The sequence below is a fragment of the Aythya marila genome (assembly GCF_965140915.1).
Source record: "Aythya marila genome assembly, contig: HAP1_HAP1_SCAFFOLD_161, whole genome shotgun sequence".
NCBI lineage: Eukaryota > Metazoa > Chordata > Aves > Anseriformes > Anatidae > Aythya > Aythya marila.
Window position 1 is genome coordinate 742,230 of NW_028137065.1, and position 23,519 is coordinate 765,748.

At 40.1% G+C, this 23,519-nt stretch overlaps 1 protein-coding gene across 1 annotated transcript; it reads left to right on the forward strand.

Moving 5' to 3' along the window:
* Window positions 1–346: 346 nt before the first annotated feature.
* On the forward strand, window positions 347–15,665 carry LOC309891207 (GTPase-activating Rap/Ran-GAP domain-like protein 3; the record flags this gene model as incomplete). The annotated part of the gene is made up of 12 exons (XM_082785583.1): window positions 347–481; window positions 1,486–1,560; window positions 2,556–2,667; window positions 3,378–3,476; window positions 7,697–7,813; window positions 8,532–8,704; window positions 9,002–9,160; window positions 11,123–11,189; window positions 12,814–12,921; window positions 14,022–14,140; window positions 14,565–14,697; window positions 15,557–15,665. The coding sequence occupies 12 exons, from the start codon at window positions 347–349 to the stop codon at window positions 15,589–15,591; spliced, it is 1,332 nt and encodes a 443-aa protein (XP_082641709.1). The 3' UTR covers window positions 15,592–15,665.
* Between the last annotated feature and the right edge of the window lie 7,854 nt (window positions 15,666–23,519).

Sequence of the window (23,519 nt, forward strand, 5' to 3'; positions counted from 1 at the left end):
CTGTGCGGCCAGGGAGTCTCGGCTCCGCCAACGGCACGCACCTCACCCCCGCCAGGGTCCCTTTTTATATCTTGGTAATTCCGGGATTACACAGCACATCCTGGTATATTCTGCGACTGCACGCACTGTTGCTGGGGGGCTGTCTCTGTCCCTCTGGTGCTCGTGAAGATGAAGGCCGTAGTCTTCCTCGGCGTTGTGGTTCAACTTCTTTTTTTTATTTGGTCATGTTGGCCCAGCATGTGACAGGAAGGCAGGATGTTGATACACTTTGATAAGTTTAGCAGCTTATCAGGAGATGGTTACATGAGCTTTGCAGCAGTGTTTTTGAACAAAAGAGGCACCCAACATGGCCGCCCGAAAGCCCATGCTGGAGAACTGCATCTCCCGACATGCTCTGGGCACCCAACATGGCCTCCAGGAAGTCCAGGGCCCGAGAACTGCATCTCCCGGCATGCTCTGCGCACCCAACATGGCCTCCATGGTTTGGGGCGATCCTGGCCATGAAGACGGACTGGGAGGAGCACTCTTTGAGAGCAGTCCTGCAGAGAAGGGCTGGGGGGTTCTGGTGAATGAAAAGCTTGAAATGAGCCAGGAGTGCATGCTTGCAGGCCAGAATGCCAGCTGAATCCTGGGCTGCATCAACAGAGGAATGGCCAGCAGGTTAAGGGAGGGGATTGTCTCCCTCTATTCTGCCCTTCTAAGGCCCCACTTGAAGTCGTGTGTCCAGGTCAGGGCCCCCCAGAACAAGAAGGATGTTTATCTTTTAAGAGCGGGTCCAGAGGGGGGCTACAGAAGTGCTCAAGGGGATGGAACACTTCTATGAAGAAAGGCTAAGAGAGCTGGGGCTTTTCAACCTACAGAAGAGAAGGCTCCGGGGTGACCTCGTTGCAACCTTGCAGTACTTAAAGAGGACGTAAAAAAAAAGATGGGGAACAACTATTCTTAGCAGATAAAGACAGGATAAGGGGGAATGGCTTTAAACTAAAAGTGGTGAGATTTAGATTAGAGGTTAGGAGGAAATACTTCGCTTGGAGGGTGGCGAGGCAGTGGAACAGGTTGCCCAGAGAAGTTGTGAATGCCTCATCCTTGGTTCATGACCAGACTGGACAAGGCCCTGAGCAACCTGATCTAGTGAGTGGTGTCCCTGCCTATGGCAGGGTGGTTGGAACTGGATGATCTTTGAGGTCCCTTCCAGCCCAAGCCGTTCTATGATTTCATGCTGTCGTTCTGTTGATTACTATGTTGGACACTTCATGTTTTGAGCTTCCTTTTTTTTATAAGCTATGTAGGCTTTGGCTGCAGCTCCATAGTGATCAGTGCAGTCTTTCTTCAGGGTATAGATAATTCCCCTTCTTTCTTAATAACTGTAATAGCAATTCCAAGCTGTAAACTACTTTGTCATCCTAAGTTGTCCTTTCTTCTTAGGCTTTAGGTTATATGTTAGTGACAAAACCTTAATTTAATTAAAATACCTGTTTGTATTAGGCGCTGAAATTGAAAACCACTGTGAAAGGGGATACACCACCTACCCTGGCAACCACCAGCTTCTCTAAAAAGGAGGTGAGTGAACCCATTTGTGTAAGGAGAGTTCAAAAAAAAAAAAAAAAACACTAAATTCAGTTGAGCATAGCACTGTATATCAGTTGTATATATTGTTTATTTACTTTTCTGATTAGATACTATAGCAGCAAAGTTGTAACGTATAGTGTGTTAAAGTGATTCTTCAGCCCATAGCAAATGAATAAAGGATGAGCCTGAAGGTAGTAGTACTTCTCATGCTAATGCAAGTCTGGATATTTTTATATCTGCATATTTCATGAAAGAAAACAAAACAAAACAAAACAAAACAAACAAACAAAAAACCATAATATTTTCCATAACCAATCATCTTTTGATTATTTTAACATCTTTATCAAGTTTAAAGCAAAATTTAGTTGTGTTTTTATTTCCTGTAACTACATTTTTTTTACAAGGCATAGGAGTGAAAAATGTAAATTACACTTTTCTAGGTGCATCTTATATATAGAAGCTTCAGAAGTGCTTGTAGAATTTCAGACTGCAGCTTAATACTTAATATTAGAGAAGAGAGGGGAGAGGGGACAGAACTTAGGAGGTAAGTACAGAGAACACATGACAAAAGAACAATTTGGGGGAAAGGTAGTTTTAGCAGTACCATGTCTAAATATCACAAATGAACCATGAAATGAAATCAAACTGTATATGCATGGTGGTGCATATATTTTAAATCTGTATTTGAATTGTTTAATAAGGAATTTCCAGGGTTGCACTGAATATCAGCTGCTTGGGTTTTAATTCCAGTGTTCCAAGAGTGTATCATACTTATTAGTCTCCAAATCCAATTGGGAGGGAGAGTATTTCTCTGCAAGAAAATTAATTAGATTTTGTTATTTCAAATTCAAAAAATATACTTTTAAGAAATGTACCCTGCCAAAAGTATTTACGTGTTCTTACATGTCACTGTCTTATCTCATTCGTGTCTATATGGTCAGTATTTCTTAGCATAATTAATACGTATCCCTTATGTTACATCATAGCCTTGGGAGTCCCAATCTTTCTGCAGTAATTTTCCTCATGAAGTTGTCTGTGCAGATTCCTGGGGCCAGTCCTTGCTGGTTTCTACAGACGCTGGCATCTTGTTAATTGATGGTTAGTAAATGATGCTGTGTTCTTGTGTCAATTATTTTTGTATCTGACCATTTTCTTCAAAATAAATGTTCATAAGCTCTGTTTAGGTAATTGGTAAGTCCTCACCTGCAAGGAGAGTACCAATCCAAGTGAATCTATTACGTTTATGTAATCTAGCTGCAGATTTTTTCTCTGCATCAGAATTCTTATTTGGAGCCAATTTTTGTGCAGATTTCTGAATGTTTTGTTATTTCAGATGCTGTTATCTTGGCCATCTGAAAAGATTTATGAAGTCAAACCCAAACTCAAGGAGCGTCTGGATTTTTTAGCCCTTGATGATACTAATGAACATGAAGCACAAGGCTTATGTGGTGATGAAAGCCTCTTTCTTCCATAGCAGTGCTTTTACTAGTTTGACCTCTTATCTTCTGTGTGCCACATAAGGCCATTAGTACTAAGGGAATGAAGTTAGTTATCAGTGAAAATTTTCAGACTTTCGAAAGAAAGGTCCCTTTCAGGCTTCAGTTGCATAATTTCATCCATGGCAATGATAAAGCACTCCTATAAGGAAGTACTGGTTATGATGCTGCAGCATACATACGAGCTTTGTGCAGAATGTTTCATTTTCGTGAGAAAAAACAAGACTTATTTTATTAGAAAGAAATAGTTAGAACCATTGACTACCAAATTTTAGCAGAATTTTAAAGAAATATGTGTGTTTTCTTTTTCAGATGGTCAGCCATCAGTTCAAGTATTTGATAAAACTCTCCAAATAAAGCAGATGCATGTGTTGGAAGCTGTGGATCTTTTGATTGCCCGAATAGACGAAGGTAGGAGAGGTCCTTGTTATTTGGTTCTTATTTGAATGTCTGTTTAACTGTTTATTTGGCAGACATACCAGTAGAAGGGAATGCCCTAGGTGCTTTTCTTTAAGAGTTGTTTTTGTTTTTTAACTTGGAAGCATGCTGTAGAATTTTAATTCCCACAGCACTAGATTTATATAATCACCTTTTGTCACATCACATAGCTATTCTTAATTATGGTAATTAGGTTTTTGAGCTCTGAGTTTATTGTTCTCCTTTTCAGATCTTTCCACTGCTTTCCCTTTGCTGATTTCCCCTGGGCTGCTTACATACATGCCCTATGGCTTTAGGGTTTGTAAGTGTCTTGAGGTAATCATGTTTTTATCAGTGGCAAGTGCATTAGATGCCTCATTTAGAATAAGAGAATGCATACAACAAGTACTGTTTGTTGTTTGCTTGTTTTTCTAAAAGGTGTAGAAAAAAATCTCTAGATGCTTAGAATCATGCTTCAGAGCAAACCTGAAACTGGCCATATTGAATCATCAAATGGTTTTGGTTGGAAACAACTTTTCAAGACCTTTTAGTCCGACCTCCCTGCCATGGTCAGGTACATCTTTCAGTAGATGAGGTTGCCCAAAGCCTCATCCAGCCTGACCTTGAACACTTCAGGAGATGGGACATCCACATCTTCTCTGGGCAACCTGTTCCAGTGCCTCACCACTCTCATAGATTAGATATAAGGAATAAATTCTTTGCTAAATCTACCGTCTTTCTGTTTGAAACTATTACGCCTTGTGCTGTCACTACGTGCCCTTGTAAAATCTCTCTCTCTCTCTTTCTTATAAGCCTCCTTTAAGTATTGAAAGGCCACAATAACGTTTCCTCAGAGCCTTCTTTTATCCAGGTTAAAAGAACACAGCTTTCTCAGCCTTTCTTGTAGGTGTTCCAGCCCTCTTATAATTTTTGTGACCCTTCTCTGGATCCACTTTAACAGGTCCGTGTCCTTGTGCTGGGGGCACCTGAGCTGAACCCAGTACTCCAGGTTGTATCTTACAGGGGCAGTGTGGAGTGGGGGAGTATCACTTCCCTCGACCTTCTAGGCCACACTTCTTTTTGTGCAGCACAGGATATGATTAACTTTCTGGGCTGAAGGTAGATATTACTGGTGCATGTCAGATTTGTCATCCACCAGTATATAGATGGTCTCCAGCTACTCTTAGAACTCAACACTCTGGAAATCTCCCTAGCTGAATAATGTGTTTGTTCAGTTGTACAAAAACGTGGAGGAAATTACTTATGCTGTCACTGTTCTACCAAATGTGTTACTGGTTTTTGTTCTGTGATGTGTAACCACATTCTAGTGCTATAGATTATATTCTCTTGAATATTCTGGTATTAAAAAAAAAAAAAAAAAAAAAAAAAACATCTGTCCAAACAACTTTTTTTTTTTTTTTTTACCCTCATTTCAAAAGGATTAAATGTCCCTAAAATATGCACTTTTTCAATTAGGTACTTTTTACCCAAAAGTCTGTGAAGTGAATACGGACAGTGCAAGAACAGGATTTGTATGTGTAACACAGATAAAATAATTAGAAATCTGGTTGTTTTATTGTTCTTTACCACATTATGTCTGTTTGCTCAATATTAGCTGAAGTGACATTTACCCAAGCTAAGGGTAAAATGTGGTTCCTTTCATATCATTGGGAGTTGCCCATTTTGGCTGGACCTGATGAAATTCATCCTGGAACCCTTGCAGAACCAGCTGAGATTACCTGAGAGGCATTTGCAGTCATCTCTGAAGACACCTGGCGGGTGGGTGACATTTTTGAAGATCTGAAAAGGGTAGTTGTATCTGAAGCTTAGTTTATGAAACTTCTAGAATAGATAATTGCATTTAATAGTCAAAACGCTGTGATGATTGGTTAAACCTGAAGAGAGAGATGTTACAAGCCATTTTGAGGTAACAGGATTAGGCATTACTGGCATCAATTCATGATGCTTCAAGCATATTTTGATAAAGAGTTTTTGTGTAAAAAGTTGAAGAGATTTTTGAATGCTGCTGTGGGTGCTTTCTGAATCATTTAGAGGAGAGAAAGGACTTTTGTTCTTGCTAGTATCCTTGCCTTTTGTTTTGTATTTGTATACCATAGTGAAACTGAGATCTGGAGCGGAAGTTCTCATTGCCCTTTATTTTCAGACTATGCCTTAGTCTAGTTAAATGTTAGATGGGTAAAAGCAATCTTATATTGGGTGTACAAATTGGTATTAAAGACTCTATGGGTTTTTAGGATACAATAATATATTAAAAGGTTAACTTTGTATGTACTTTAAATGCGTCCTTCTGATGGACTTCAAGTGCATCGATGTAGAACTGGTATTTTAAGACTCAAGCAGAAAGACTGATGTTTGTGTTATGAAAATGTTTCCATAGAATGTGGTATTATCCAGCACTCAGTTCTAACAACCAGGTTTGAGATCACTTTAAGGTAGCTCATTTCAGAAGAAAATCCTGTTTCTACTGCTTCCTACTACCCTCTGCATTTCTGAGAGAGAGGAAATGTTAACAGTGAAACTAGAACTGAAGATAATGCTATCACTGAGATTTTTCAGGTCAGCATACCAAAAGAAGGGGGTATTTCAGGCACCAACAATACATCTGGTATTAATGACAGATGCAGAAATTGCTTTGGTAGCAGTGCTCTCTTTTCTAATGTTGATTAAATTTGTCTTAGTAATGAGAGATGAGTTATAGAAGTGGATCCACTTTGTCCTCCAAACATATTTGTTTATTTTTTTGCTACAACTTATTTTGTGAAACACCTAGACACGGTGAGGGGGAAGGAGGAAGAGCTCCTTCACTTGGAATAATCAAGTCTGTAGGAGGTGAAGAAAAACTCTCTTAAAAAAAACGACACCAAAGAAAAGCTTGGCTGATAGTCAGTTTCATGAGCAGCCACAGATGTAACACCGCAGTGGGGTTATTTGGGACATTTGCAAAACAACTAGTATCCTGAAAGAGGAACGCATTGAGGAGTGCAATCTCTAGGATGCATCCTATAGGACACACCTGACAAAGAGGCAGAGCTGAATTAATGAGTAGTAACGCTGTTCTTGAACATTTGATTTAGCTTATGCTTTCTAGCCTTCCTTTCAAAAGGGTGAATTTTGCTTGCCATTCTTCCTCCATGAACTCATTCATGGAAGCACGCATTCTTGTATGTAAGTTCTTGAAAAGAGAGAGATTGCATATATTTCATTTTCCTTTTATCAGTGTTGACAGTAAGAATTTGCTGGTTGATCAGTGTTTCAAGTTGTGGTGGACTTAAGGAAACATTGCATCTTCTTTTCTCTTACACTTTCTATGGGAAAAGAAGGTCATAAAGGTTCCAGAAGCTGCCCTGATTCATGTTTATCTATTATCAGAATTGAAGGCAGCACATGTGATCTTGCTTTTGTATTTACGGTTGGATCCACGCTGACTATACATGTATATTAAGAAAGCATGCTTATGTTTCCAGCTATACCAGCTAGACTAGTAAGAGAGTATTCTTTTGTCAGAAAATCTTGTTTTACTTGCATTTTAAGAAACTTGGCTTTTAGTTAAGAAACTACTCTTAACAATAGCTTATTTCCAACTGCAAATAGTAGTGTGTCATTTATTTATTTATTTATTTTAAATTTCGGAGTTGTGTATTCCACGCATGTCTATCTTTGTGGAAAAAAACATTTAGCCGTGGTGGTGGATGCTGTGCTATTTTTGCAGTTGGAATATGCCTTGAACCTAACTTGCCTAACTTTGAAGAACTGATAAGCAAAACCAGTCCGCATCCAAAAGGTTTTCAGACTCTGTTAAGGATCCAGGTATCAGCTGCTAGGCTGGATGGTTCCAGAATTTAAAGTTAACCCTTCTTCCCTTGCCTTTAGTTTGTATCTGTCGTATTTTCACCGTCTTCTAGCAGTGTAGGTTTCACTGTTTTGAGGCTCCTATTATTTATTGCCGCAGCACCATCTGATGGGAAACTCTGCTAGTGAACTGAAAGGGTTGCTTACTGGAACTGTAGAGTCTAGATAGAGTTCACAAGCAGTCTTCCTGTCACATTGCTGCTTACACTCAGAGAAGCAAAATTGTTTAACTTTGCTTTTATGGCAATGCTGTCTGTTAGGTGATTCATCTCTTTGGAAGTATTAATTTCAAACCACCGCTGTCTTTTTCTAATTTGCTGTTTCCTGACTTTCTCCATCTTCAGGAAAAGACTCTCGTCTCCTTGTCTTCAGATTGAGTGTTGTCCAAAAAGATATAGAAACAAAGCAGATGATAAGAAGCAAATATGACTGCAGAGAAAATAAATTGGAGAGAACAAAAGGTAGCTTTATTATCTTGTATGAAAAGTGTCCACTGTGGTATTGTGCCAGTAGTTGCCAGGGTTTATTAGCTCCCTTGAGGCTGTTGTAGGTATTCACCTTTAGTTTTATCTCTGGACAGTTAATTCAAACTTTAAGCTTATGTGTGAAAATAACATAGGGTACGGTCCAGCCTATCATTTGAGAACTTGGTAAAAAAATACCATGTTACTTGGCAATCACTGCTGATGAAAAGCTCTGGTGAAAAACAGATATGTTGCTTTCGGGATTGAGGGGTATAAGAAAAATTACGCATGGATGTAAGACTGAAATAAAGGTCACTGTGAGGTAGAAGAACAATGGCAAATCTTTTTTAATTAGTAATGCTTAGAATATTTTGGGTATTGCAGATTATTTTAGTAGATGTAAACATTTTCCGATATTCAGCATCAAGCTTCCTTGGAAAGCTGGAAACTACAGAATAGTAAAGAAAAAAACATATATTTACTCTTTTACTTGCAAAAGGAGTAAGGGGGAAAATAGTTTTCAAAAGACTTACTGCCTTTTGTCTTTTTCTAGAATTTAATATTATCCTGTTGGGATGTTTGTAATTGTGTGGTGCTCAGGTATCAGATACCCATTGTACTAACCATCATACAAATACAGAACAAAAATTAAAAAATAAAAAAAAACAGTCTTTACCCCAAATACTTACAACCTAAATTTTTTTTTTTTTCTTAGGCTGCCATTTGTATGCCATTAATACTCACCATGGCAGTGAACTGAGGATTGTTGTGGCTATTCGGAACAAACTACTTCTCATCATAAAGAAATACAATCCATGCAACAGTTTAACCAGCAGCTCTCTGCCGTCATTACCTGAATCTCCAGTAGATGAGTTCCAGTACATCTGGGTATGTGTAATCTAATCACTAATCACTTTTACAGACTGGGCAGCACTCAGCTAGTGGAGGAAAAAGGCAAAGAGCATGCATTTTATCATCTGGAACCTCCAGACAGATGTAAGTGAAAAGCAATACAATGGAGATCCATCATTGATATGCCAAAGAAATATTTCAGACTTCTTAAATTGTCATCTTGTTCTGTATCATGCTTCTCTGCTTAGATTACACCCTTGTAAATTCATGGAGTAATGCAATATTCACACTAAGAGCCTGAAAAAGAGAATAATACTATTATTTATCTCATAGGAAATATGCCTTTCTGACCCTCCAGTGGTTACGACACTGGTGGATGGACCTTCTGGAGACAGTGACGATATGATCTGTGCGGCGTATCGGCATCAGTTTGATTTAGTTAATGAAAGTATTGGGGAGTCCTATAGTCTGCATCATGTTGAAGCAAACAAAGTAAATTTCTAGCATTTAAACTATTTTCTTGCAGAATTGGTCCATGCTGTGCTGACCTCCTGGGAGCAGCATTTACGGAGATCCTCTCTTCTCCTTTACTTTTCACTTTTTTAACTTCTCCTTTAGAGTACTCTGAGGCATTTTTTCCTTTTGGAATGTGTGATAATAATCACTCCTAAGAGAGGTAGTTACAAGGTATGACATATTAGGAAAGAGCCTGTGTTTCAAGCTCTGGAATATTGTTGTCAGTATAAATGCAAAGCCATTTTTTCTCCTTCCTTAGTCAATATTTTGATTTTTGTCTTTTCTTCATGGTCTCAGTGTTTTATTCTTTAGGAGGTTGCAGCAAAATAATTTCAGGTTTTGGCCACCATTATCTCATTCAGATTTGCCTATTTGCATGTACTAAAACTGAAATATTTGTGTATATCTTTTAGTTCTAAACTGCTGCCCAGCCAAGTAATACATTAACTGTATCTTACTAACTGGGACATAAGGTTGGGATTTAAGTAAACATCCTGATTTTTGGAAAAGGGTTCAGATGTTTCCTGTTGCTGGGAAGATAATGATCTTCAGCATTTTGAAAATCAAATAATTTCAATAATTTCTTAATATGGATGTGAATGTATAGCTTTAAGCGTAATTTAAAAAAAAAAAAAGAAGAACCTTTTACAGGGTTACTCTTGTGTTCTGTTGACTTCTCTGCTCATAATGGTATAAGGGACATCTCTTTTGATTTGATGCTTCTTGTTGATTTTTTTTTAAATCATCTGTGTTTTTATTCAGATTTGATGATGAAGAGGGTTGGTACTCCTAGCATTGGCAATACAGTGTTAAGATTCTCCACAGCAATGGGAATCTATTTTAATCTGGATTAAGAAGGAAATACAATTAAAGAATGTGGACAGTCAAGAATCGTCCCCCTCTGTTCTCTTCCCCAGTAACCCTTATTTCCTTTGAGAACACAGACAAAGCAGGAAGTTAATTAGATCTGTGCCAGTGATTTTTGTGTTGTTGAAATTGGTTACCAAATTATTTCCACAGGTCACAAAGCAGAAATGTCTTTCAGTTGCTACAAAGGATGGGTCAAAATGTGTTTTGTATAGATATATATAAGCTTCCAGGTCTGTTTAACAGTTCTTGCCTTATATTTGTCTTAAATAAAGAGAACACCTACTTTATTGCACAAAGGAAAGCCATGAAGTTCATGAAGTCAATCTCCAGCCCTGCCCAAGTAGCAAATAGTGTGGTCTAGGAGACATTTGTCTAATCCAGTCATAAGTATTTCATGAGGGAGGTCTCCTTTTCTGAATGTATATACTACTACTTATGGGTGTCTTGCTTTTCTTTTAATTTAACTGTAAAAGACAAATACAGGATTAAAGTATGAGAATATAAGTAGCCTATGCTATGCAAAAACCATTTTAGTTTATCCAGCAGTGGTTCTCAGTTTCTAAATTCAGCTTATTCAGTAATTCTTGAAGTACATCCACATCAATCAATGTACCTGTTAGTGGTTTTGATCCAGTAATTGGCACTTTTGATCTTTCTGCCAGTCATGATTTTCAGTCGAGCTTTTTAGATTTCACTTTTTGGAAAGAATTGCTATTTTTAGCATAGCATGTTAATTCAAAGCTACCCTGGAATAACTCAGTTTCCCAAAATTTATATTGTCAAGTACATTAGGTATGTTTGTATCATTTTATACTGTAGGTATGTATTTATACTGAAGGTACAAAATTGAATAGGCATTACTGAAATACAGCATTGAATACAAAAGAAATTGATTTCCATCCTATCGGCATCCTGAAAATGAATCACAAAAAAGAAATAGTTTTTTTTTTTTTTCTTTTATCTGTAATTGTGCACCAACTGATTTGATTGCTTCTTAGTCAAAACCTGGTCATAGTAACATCAGTATCCTATCTGCCTGATCATTACCCTTTCCTATTATCATTGCAGGTAAATTTTGTTGCAGCTATTGATGTATATGAAGATGGTGAAGCTGGCCTACTATTATGTTATAACTGTAAGTAGTTAGGGAAGACTGGAAATGATAATATCTCAACATGTAATTCTTTCTTCATTGGAGTTTAGATCTGTATTTTAAAGTTTCAGTGTTTCATGGAAAGTATTTCGAAATACTTTTTTTTTTTCAATTTAAGTGCATATTAGAAGGACTAGAAATGGAAGTACTGTTTTATTGTGGTGTGTGTAATTGGACAGACATTACCATCTTACTCACAAAAGTCCTATTTCTTCAACTTTATCTTATTGTTTGCCTAGTCTCACACTGGGTGTTTCTAGGACATGTACAAATTAGTATTCCACCCCTTTTCTTCTTTCTGCTTTCCCATTCTGTCACTGTGCTTTCTTTCCTTCTGCACACTTCTTTGTGCTGGCACATTTTAAAATTGTAATTCTCTTAATCTCTTTTTATAAAACGGCCTTGGATTTCATATGGATATGCTCTTCTGTGCTGTACGCATGTAGTTTTGCTTTCAGTCCTCAGGAAAATCAAAGTTACAAGTATGAAACGTTCTTTATGAAGTGATGCTGAAGGACAAAGCACAACTTTCTGTTTCAGATGGCATGTCCTATTTGCCTTTCTAAAGAGAGCATTGATGGAAACAGGATCAATACATCTACGTATTCTAGCATTGGCCGTTAGATTGGTACCACAGGGAAAAAGTCTCTAAAGTGTATCTTTGTATGCTCTGTGAGGCCTCATTGGTTTCGGTAGTTTAACAAATCCTACCTAGTTCTGGTTCACTCAGTACTGCTTCAGAACTAAAAGGTCTGAGACAGAGCAGTGTGAATTCCCAAACCTGTACTTCTGTGCAGAATCAGTCCTACTCTAGTAGGCTCGTCACAGAGCCAAAGCTAACAAAGTTGGTTGATCCTAAGGTCTTAAAGCCTGTTGCACAGGGTTGCAGCAACTTGAATCCCTATTTGTAGGGCCCTGTCACAGGGAAACCTCTTATGGTCTTGTGACAGTTTTACAATTATGAAAGTATCATCATGGAACAAGTATGAAAACACATGATTTGACAGTGTTCTAAGTTTGGATTTCAAACAAGACCTTTTTTTTACACTTGTGGATATAAAGTTAGTTTAAGTTTAAGGACAGCAATTACAGAAAAAAAAAAAAAGAAAAAAGAGATTTTACCTAAAAATAGAGAAGTAGTAGATTCACAAGTTATATGATTAATGAAATCTTGGTATCTGTAGTATGCCATGTGTATTACAATCCTCAAAGAACACAAACTGTGCTAGTATGTGGCTGCTTGAAGGGTAGTTCTTACAGTCAGAGGGGTACAGCTCTGCTTACATCACTTTCAGAAATGTTCTTAACTATTCCTCCATCCATAGACAAAGTAAGGAGCTGATGGTTGCTGAAACAGAACAATACTTACGTTGTGAAATCTGACAAGGTATTAAAATGTAGCTCTACTATTTTTATCTTGTAAATGTATTCACAAAGGAAGCACGTTTCCCTTATGGTCTGTTTCGATATAGAGGGTCTTCTACATAAATGTTTGATATTTATCTGTGTATTATCCACACTTCTGTAAAATCTACCTATAATGTTGGTGTTTGTCATTTGTGCTGTAAGATATTGGAGGTTTCTTTTTTTCCTTTTTTTGTTACAGATGTTTGCCAATATAGAAAGGTGTATCCTTTTAATGGAGGTTCTCCACTCGTCCAGTCATCGGCTTACGACTTTCACTTTAGCTGGAATCAAGTTCCTTATGCTGTTGGTAAGAACATACCTCTTTTACCCTTTTTTCATTACTGTTTAGGCTTGCACTTGGCTGTTGGTGGAATTGCAGCATGTGTGCTAGGAATATATAAGAATAAATATCAAATTAAAAATAATTTACAATACATAAATCTATTTTTAATATAATAAAATTTAATAAATATGGGTTAATAAATTCCTATAAATAAGAATTTCTTCATGGAGAGGGTGGTTAACCGTTAGAATGGACTGCCCAGGGAAGTGGTGGAATCCCTATCCCTGGAGAGGTGTTGACATAACACCAAGGTGTTGAAGGATTTTTTGAAACAGCAAAAATCCCATGGCTTGCTGCAGCTGAGCAAACCAAGCTACCAGGGCAACTATGAGAAGTTCCCATGACAGTGTTCCCACATCGCCCAATTGAGGAATTTAGAAAAATATTGTTACCAGCCTCTGGCTTCAAGGACAAGGTCTACGTGACTGCTAATCACAAGAGGGGTTGTTTTCTTGCAGGCGGGGTTGTTTTCTTGTAGTTGTTTGTCTGAGTGCTTTTGACCAATAATCTTGTGTGAAACACTGTCCGCCCCTGTTAAGTTCACTATAAAAGTTAGGCTATTCGGGCAATAAAATGGAGCATGATCTGACTCTACTGGTGTCTGTCGTGCTTTCAGCCATGCTTCCTGCAACACCAAGGGACATAATGATGGAACTTGGTAGGTCAGGTTGATTGTTGGACTTGAAGGTTTTTTCCAACCTAGATGATTCTGTGGTTCTCTAAGTGTGTTGCATTCATGATGCCACTTCAGCTAAGATTCTGCATATGGTATCTTTAATAAGTGGAGCCTTGGGGCCAAGTTTTTCCTCTGATAAACTTTTTTTTTTTCCTTTCTCTTTTTTTCTGTTTTTTATTTTCCATTCAGTTTATATTCTGCGAGGCATGGAGAGTGAAGTTTTCTTCAGGCTTGTATCTGAATGTCCAACAGTACAGTAGACAAATCTTGTCATAGGAAAGGGAGATACCAGAGTAGGTCAGATAGTCAAGAATTGTTTTCAGGGAGCATCTGAGAAACATTTACATTAATCATTCTTCCTTGCAAAATAATTTTTGTTTCATTGCAGTCTGTGCTTTCCCTTCTATCCTTGCCTTCACTACTGATTCCATTGAGATCCGATTAGTGGTGAGTGGAAACTTAGTCCACACAGCAGTTGTGCCTGAGCTTCAGCTTGTAGCATCAAGGGTAAGACACGAGAAAAGCATGTTTGCCTATTTGTGAGGTGTTGGGACCTAATTCACATAAAGAGTTGCTGAAGCCCAAACCAAACCAAAACTGACACATTTTCTGATTTGCATTAACTGTTAATTTGTGTGTTCTTAGCTTGTAGTGAGTACAGTGAGAATCAGAATTGATCTAACTGTCCTTTATTGCTTGCAGTAATGCAGAGCTGAAGTATTTGATTATTTACAGGGCAAATGCTCTTCTGAACATCACAGAAGTTCTCCCCATTTACAGTGAGATAGCCTTTCTGTGGCCAGCTGTAGTTAACTTAGCAGCAATACAGCAACAGTGGCAATAGAACATAGTGGACAAACATTTAAGCTCTTCTTCAGCAAGTGTTTAAGAAAGTTTTGCTGTACTAATGATGAGTTCTTTGTGATTTCAGTCAGATATTTATTTTAAAGCTACTGCTGCAGTAAGGGGATCATCTCATAGCAGTTCTAAGGAAATGAGTTCAAGTTCTCCTCAAGCACCGACGGCTTATGAAATACCAGAATGTCCTCTTTCTTCTTCAGAAGGTAACATGGTTTCCAGGCTGCTTGAAGCTTTGATTATTATCTTTAGTAAAATGAAATCAATCCGTTAAAAGATTTTGTTTTCATGGCTGAGAGTCTGGAAGATGGAAACCTTATCCAGAGATCTGAAACACCTGGCTGAGCTTTTGCCCCATAGTATCTCTTCTGAATGCACAGCAGCATTGTTTTGAAGAAATCATGTCTGTAGGAGGGGAAGAATTAAGCTTCACTACCTTAATGAGTCTTTGGCAATATGGCCAAGACTATAAAGCAAAAAGAGGTATAAAATTGTGGGAAAACTTTCAGACTTCACATAGGCCATTCCTTTCATTTATGAACAGCTAAACTATCGATAGCTAATTAAACTAATGAAAACTAAAGGCAAGAAGTATTTCTAGTCTCAAAACAGTTAATAAATTTAAAGTTAATAAATGCACAGTAAATTTAGTGTAACATGATCTGTGAACAATCAATCTACAGGGATAAATAATAGAGAAACAAAGGAACACCAACTAGATAATGCAAGATGTATGTAGATCTTGTTCATTTAGATGTATTTAAATCTGCTGCTGCACTGTTGACAGAAGAGGAAAAGAGAAAGGAATCTGAATTTCAGTTTTTAAGACAGGCAATATGCTTTTTCTCAGTAAGCCAAGTTGTCAGTCTGCAAAATGTGGACGTATTTCTTCCTCCTCCTAGCCTATTTATAGTGAAAGATACAGTACAAGGAAGATCTTTGTTACTTGGGTTAAAAAGCACCCCACATAATGTTTATAACTTTTCTGTATAACTTTTCATTGGAAGTATTTAGAACTGATACTGGTATGAAAGTGTAATGTCCTTTTTTCCTTCTGCATTTCAGGTGAAGTTCCAGGCTGGAGAAGTGGGCCCACGTGAACCTGATGAGGTTCAACAAGTCCAAGTGCAAGGTGCTGTACCTGGGTCAGGGAAATCCCAGATATGAAGACAGACTAGGAGAAGCACTCATTGAGAGCAGACCTGCAGAGGAGGACTTGGGAGTTCTGGTGGACAAAAGGCTCGACATGAACCAGCAGCGTGCACTTGCAGGCCAAAAGGCCAAATGCATCCTGGGCTGCGTCAACAGAGGAGTGGTGTCCTGGTTTCAGTTAGAACAGAATTTTCTTCCTAGTAGCTGGTGGAATGCTGTGTTTTGGCTTGGGATGAGAAGAGTGTTGATAACACCCCGATGCTTTAATTGTTGCAGAGCAGTGCTTATACCAAGCCAAGGACATCTCAGCCTTATGCTCTGTCTTGCCAACAGGCAGGCTGGGGGTGCAGTAAGAGCTGGGAGGGGACAGACCCAGGACAGCTGACCCAAACTAGCCAAAGGGGTATTCCATACCATCTGACGTCATGCTAAACAAAATATAGGGGTGACTAGCTGGGGTGGGCTGGACTGCTCAGGGTTAGGCTGGGCATCAGTCAGCGAGTGGTGAGCAATTGCATTGTGCATCACTTGTTTTGTACACATTAGTAGTAGTACTATTATCATCATTATTGTTATTACTATTATTTTCTCTGTCTTAATAACCTGTCTTTATCTCAACTCACAGTCTTCACTTTCCCATTTCTCTCCCTCATCCCAGAGAGGGTGGGGGGAGGGTGAGTGAATGACTGTGTGATGTTCAGCTGCCGGCCGGGTTAAACCACAACATGGTATCAAATGATTTAATAGTGTATAAGGATTTGCTGCTACCGGGAATTTAGTCACTGTTCTTCAATTCACAGCTCTTAGATCTTGGACCAAATGGTATGTCCCATCAGCTTTCTTTACGGGTAATATAGGCATATTATGGTGGGACATACGTTTTAAAGACCGTCCTTGTAATAGCTGGTCTATGACTGGTTTTAATCCCTTCCTTCCTTCTAATGGATTGGGATACTGTTTTATAGGTTTCTGGGATTCTGTTATTGCTACCATTAGGGGTTCCATTTCCAACTTTCCCAGTTCCCCTTCCTTATACCATACTCGGGGATCTATATCGCCCTCATCTTTTGTTAATGCATATAACCAGACTTTCCCATTTTCCCCTATAAGCTTTAAGCCCATTTTGATAATCAAATCCCTTCCCAATAGGTTATATTCTGCTTCTGGAACAAGCAGGAGATCATTAAGACCCACATGGGTCTCAGATTCCACCTCGACGTTTTCTAATATTGACACAGGGAATATTGACATCCTTTTGTCCCTACCACAGACATTTGCTTTTTCCCTTTTTTCAGTCCCCTTGGTATATTCTGAATAGTCAATCTTTCAGCCCCCGTATCTACCAGAAATCAAACTTCTTTGTGGGGACCTATTAATAACTTTATCAAGGGCTCTGTAGATGTTTGGGTCCCCAGAAGGTATAGCCCCTGACACCCCTAATCTTCTTTAAATATTTTCTAAGGTTGGTCATATGGAGGAGGCAAATTATCTAGGGGGTCCCTCCCCTCCTTATCTTCTTCATCCTCCTTTTTGTAATTAAATTAAATATATGAGTGGTGGGCAATACCGTTAGTCCCAACTAGGCTGCAGCATACTTGTTCTCTTCTGGATCCATGGGTATTCTACTATTAACATAAATGTTCAATGCCTGACAGACCCAGTCCTCTGTGGACCCAAATATCGACTAAGATACATGTACATGGGATCTTAAGGTTTCTTTTGGCTTTTTAACCATACAAAATGAATCATTCTTGCCTTATCCTTATGTTTAGTGCTTCTAAAACTATCCCAATATCTTAACAGCCCTAAGGGACTATCCAGCGGAGTATCTGGTAATTTTTCGCTCTTTTTAAACCAGAGGCCCCTCCTCAAACCTCCTGAGTCTAAGGATCTGCTTTGTCCCTGACCCATTCCTGGAACTTCTTTTTATACAAAAAAAAAGTTCTGAAACTCATGCCTGTGCCTGTATGTAAAGGTGTCTTGTGAGTGTTATCCCACCCACAAATACCTAGAACAATCACTTCAGTCCTTCACCGGCCGACTCCCTTGCGGGATATTGGAACTGTGGTTAGAAGGCCTCCGCACTCGCTTCGGAACTAAGTTCCATCTCAATCACACCCTTACACACAGTCACACAACTGAATCCACCCAACCGAACGGCATACTCACAAAACGATAAATCTTCATTCGGATTGTGAGATATGTTCATCTGATTCATGTCAATAGAGAGCAGTTCTGTCTGTCTCTGAGTCCTGCACTGGCAATGTAGTTCTTCCACAGATGTGGTTTCTTCCCTTTCCTCCCCGTGTCCCAGTCTCCCCCTCATTATAGTCAATTTATCAAATCTTCAGAAATATTCCTCAAATCCATGAGCCTATTTGCTTTTGTTACTGATTCCGAACTCTTATTCCTAACAGTTACAGCCTTTTTGCCTTCTTTGTGGTTGATTTAGCACTGCTATAGATGTGACTGGAGTGTCTCTGTGAATGGCCTGTGAGGAATGTTTTAACAATTCGTGAAGTGTCAATAAAGAGCTATTTGTGTTTGTATGTTCTTTCTTTGAAGTCTCTGATGTCTGGGGGTTTCAGAACAACTGCTAACAACTAGTGACTGTTATGACTTCTGAATGGGACACTATGCAAGCCCCTGATATCTGGCCAGGAGATTAAGGAGAAGAAAGAAGCTGAAGGACAGCTAGAAGACAAAACTTGCAGGGAACGCTGTGTAAGCTTTTGACATGCTGCCAAGGAGTACAAAGGGGAAGGACAAGAAAAAAAAACTGAGAGGAAGACTATGAGCCTTCAGCATGAAAGACCCCCGGAGACCCCCAGAGGGACCACCAGAGACTGATACGCATGCTCCAGTTGGAGGGTTTGGATTCTGGAAACTAATTATAATAACCCATTTTTTTTAGAAGTAGTAATGAATATGTATCAGCCTAGGAGCATAAAAATCAGCTGCTTGATGTAACTGGTGTGCGTCTAGGTGGAGCAGAGACTCCCGATGCACCCAGCGCTGTTTGCTTACCTCTATTCTTTTAATAAATTGTAAACTTTGATTATAATCCTATTTTGGGACTGAGTGATTTAGAACAGGATCTTCGCGTGCAGAATTACGGGTTTAATCCAGAGGAGGGGAGAGCTCTTTGTTCTTTACTTGCTTCTTATGTTCGTAATCCTGCTGGGCTCCTTACTGCTTCCTGCAAAGGGCCACAACGAAACAAGGGTGGGGGCACCTCCCTTAGCTGTTCACAGCCTTGGGACCCAAAAGGATCACATTGGGGTCACCAAATTGTTATAAATTCTGAGTCAATTTAGCTTTATAAGATTTATTTATGGGGTCAATAAAAGGCAAGGAAACAGCGCTGGGTGTGAGGAGAATCTGGGCTCCTCCAACACACTCACAAATTACAGCAGGTGGTTGTTTTTTATGTTTCTAGGCTAATACATATTCATTACTACTTCTAAAAAAAACAGGGTTAGTATAATTAGTTCCCAGAATCCAAACCCTCCCACTGGTGCATGCGTATCAGTCTCCAGTGGACCCTCTGGGGGTCTCTTGTGCTGAAGGCTTGTAGTCTTCCTCCCAGGCTTTTTTTCTTGTCCTTCTCCTTTGTCCGTCTTGGCCGGATGTCAGAGACTTGTGCAGCGTCCCCTGCAAGCTTTGTCTTTTAGTCGTCCTTCAGCTTTTCCTTTCTCCTTAATCTCTTGGCGGATATCAGAGACTTGCGTAGTGTCCCGTACAATAGTCACAATAGTTAGCAGTTAGTTTGAAACACCCCCAGATATCAGAGACTCAAGGTGTACCTTTCAAGCCCTCTATTGACACAAATTGCTGAAATATTCCTTACAAGTGGCTTCTGGTAGATTTATGTCCCATTGTTTCCATGTCCCAGTACCCAATGCTCCTAACATAGTCTTTAACAGTCCATTGTGCCTCTCAACCTTCCCAGAGGCTTGTGGGTGATAAGGGATGTGATACACCCACTCAGTACCATGCCTCTTGGCCCAGGAGGTGACAAGATTGTTTCGGAAATGACTCCCATTGTCAGGCTCAATTCTCTCTGGTCTACCATGACACCACAGCACTTGCCTTTCTAGGCCCAAGATAGTGTTTCAGGCTGTGGCATGGTTTACGGGGTATGTTTCCAGTCACACAGTAGTTGCTTCTATCATGGTGAGTACGTACTGTTTGCCTTGGTGGGTTTGTGGGAGTGGTCTGATATAGTCAATTTGCCAGGCCTCACCATATTGAAACCCTAGCCACCTCCCCCTGTTCCAGGGAGATTTTACCTTCACGGCTTTCTTGGTTGCAGCACAAGTCTCACACTCATGGGTAACCTGTGTTATGACCTCAGTGGTCAGGTCCACCCCTTGATCACAAACCCATCTGTATGTGGCATCCCTCCCCAGATGTCCTGATGTTTCCTGGGCCCATCGAGCTACAAACAGTTCACCCTTACATTCCCAGTCTAGGTCCACCTGAGCCACTTCAATTTTTGAAGCTTGATCCACTTCTTCATTGTTCTGATGTTCTTCAGTAGCATGACTTTTGGGCATGTGGGCATCTACATGACATACATACAGGTTTTCTACCCCAGCAGCAATATCTTGCCACAGGGTAGCAGCCCAGATAGGTTTACCTCTGTGCTGCCAGTTGCTCTGTTTCCATTGCTGCAGCCACCTCCACAGAGCATTTGCACCATCCATGAGTCAGTGTAGAGATATAGTACGGGCCATCTTTCTCTTTCAGCAATCTCTAGGGCTAGTTGTATGGCTTTTACTTCTGCATACTGACTCGACTCGCCTTCCCCTTCCATGGCCTCCACAACTTGTCGTGTGGGACTCCACACAGCAGCTTTCCATTTCCGATGGCTCCCTACCACACGGCAGGATCTGTCAGTAAAAAGACATCCTGCTTTCTGTCTTCTGGCAACTCATTCCCGGGCAATTAGCTTTTCTCATTCGAGTCTGCTGTGTAATTAATGCTATTCACTTACTCCACATAGCATCAGCTGCATGGTGTGTAGTGGGAATTTTCCCTTTGAACATCAAATGTAACACTGGTAGCTGTGGTGCCAACAGGAGCTGTGCTTCTGTACCTACAGCTTCTGAAGCAGCTCGAACACCCTCATATGCCATATATCTTTTTCAGTTGGGGTGTAATTGGCTTCTGATCCTCGATCGCCCCAGCTCCAGAAACCCAGAGGTCGAGTTTCTTCTGGGGTTTTCTGCCAGAGGCTCCAGGTGAGCCCATGCTCTGCAGCTGCAGTGTAAAGTATGTTTGGCACAGCTGGTCCGGTAAAGACAGGCCCAAGGGCTACCGCACGAGCTATTTCTTGTTTGTTTTGTTCAAAGGCCTGTTGTTGCTGCAAAATAGTTTCTCTTTCAAGTCACTCGATATAAAGGACTCACAAGCTGACTATAGCCTGGAACATGCATTCTCCAGAATCCCACAAGGCCTAGGATAGCTTGTGTTTCTTTATTGCTAGTTGGTGGAGACATTGCCGTTATTTTATTGATCACATCCATCGGAATATGGCGACGTCCACCCTGCCATTTTACCCCCAAGAACTGGATTTCCTGTGCAGGTCCCTTGACTTTACTCTCTTTAATGGCAAAACCAGCTTTCAGGAGAATTTGGATTACTTTCTTCCTGTTCTCAAAAACTTCTTCTGCTGTGTTGCCCCACACGAGGATGTCATCAATGTACTGATCCCAGCTGCTTGCCTTCATTGCCTTCTAATTGTTGGCTATTGGCCCCAGCATCGAAGCAGCCAGGTGAGGATGTGTTCACCTGGGCGTCGACTATAATCCTTTCATATTTCTCACAACTCACTCAGGGATAGGGATCAAGTGGTTTCTGTTTCCTTTATGATTTCCATCTTCCTGCTGTTTTTGTGATGGCTCTGCTTTAGAGATGCCTGCCCTTTCCCCTTCTCCCTCCTTCTTAGGAGAGGCTTCTTCCCTTACTAAACAAGCTGACTTCCGTTTCTATTGTTTTGACTTGACTATGGGGGCGACTGATACCATGGTTGGTCCTCTGGGTCAGCCACAGCATGTGTTATCTGGTCATCAGAATCAGAGACTTCCTCTCTCTCTTCAAGGTGCTGGATGATGTTAAACGGTGTTTGATAGGAGTAAGCCAAAACCCAGGACAATGCTGCAAGCTGTCGTTCTCCGGCATTATCAGGGTCAGGACATGTGACTCTCAAACGTTCCATCAGGTTTTTAGGATTTTGCATTTGTTCAGGGGAGAAGTTCAAAACTATTGGAGGAGCCACTCATGACAGGTACCTGCCTATATCCTCCCACACATGTTGCCACCCGTCACAAGACTGTTTCAAGACAGATTCCCAGGTAAGCTTCCTAAACAATCGACTAATCTTAGAGAGAAGAGGAAACCCATTATTCAGAATCAGAAATAGCAATATACGGGTTACACATGGATATTCAGAATACTCCAAAACTGTTGTAATTAGCCCACTGTGAAAGAAGGAGGAGGTACCGTTCCTGATATTATTCATAAACTGACATCCAGATGAGGAAAAGAAGGCAGTGTAGTTCTGAATATTCTCTAAAAGATAGTTTCCATGAGACCCAAATGATAACAGTGCAGAGCCTGAATGCCAGACAAAACTCAAGGCCAGTGCTTGGCAGCACAGTGAATTAAAAAAAATAAAAAATGAACACAGATTGTAGCACATTCTCAGATTGGATATAGAGGAGAAAGGACAACATGACACGGATTGCATGACATATGATCAAACGAGCCAATATTAACATGACACTGAACATGGTGACTAGCAAGTAAGTGTGCTAGTTGTAAGTGTTTTAATCAGTTCTTTTATCTCAACCCTTTGAACCCCACATTAGGCGCCAAAATGGACTGTGGTGGTTTTACTGTGCTAGGCAGCTAAATACCACAACCACTCTCTCACTTCCCGTCCCTAGATGAGGAGGGGAAGAAGTAAAGTATGGAACAACTCACGGGTTGAGATAAGGATAATTTAATTAAAGGGAAAAAATATTAGGGAAAGATTATTATTAACTAAACAATTTAACTATAGGGGAAAAAATGAAAATGTACCAACCCCCAGAAGTGACAAACAACACGACAGGAAACACATACAGTAAGTAATGTGCTATATAACTCGGTTCAGAAAGCAGGTATTTAAAATTTAACCTCTTCTAGAACGTAAGCAACATGAAATAACACTAAAGAACTAAAGGTTCTTTATAGAACTAAAGGTTTATGTCCTCATGAAATAGAATTATTTAAGTACACAGATCTTTACTGCAAATATTTTTACAAATGAAATATACGGATTTTTTTTCTTTTTAAATGGCCCTAAGGAGAATAATATTCATGAATCAGTTGCATCGCTTTTCATTTAGGGGAGATAAAGAAGCTCAGTCCTCTCTTTAGATTTCGGTTGAATGCATGTCATGATATGATCAACACTCAGCCCGCAATCAGCTTGGGTCTTTTGATCACAGTAAGATGTAAAACCCTTGAGCATGCATTAAATTCTCCCATTTTCCTTGGCTCCTAAAAATAGCATCAACTGCAAGACAATATGAAAATTTATGGAGCCATTTCCTGGGCCTGCATGCAAGAGCAGCCCTGAGAGGAGCTGAGAACAAGGGAGGGCCCTGAGCCAGCATCACCCAACCGGGGGCATGACATCACAAGAGGACCCTTTGTGACCCACACTGCTGTTACCTGGCAATAGCCGGTGCTGGCACAACAGCCCCGCCAGTGTCCGTCAGGACAGCGAGGGGATAGGACAGGAGCGAGTGGGACTGGCGAGGAGCCCCCAAGTGCAGCCCACGTCTTTCCCCACTGCCGGTGGCCGTCCCGAGCCGGCCCTCTC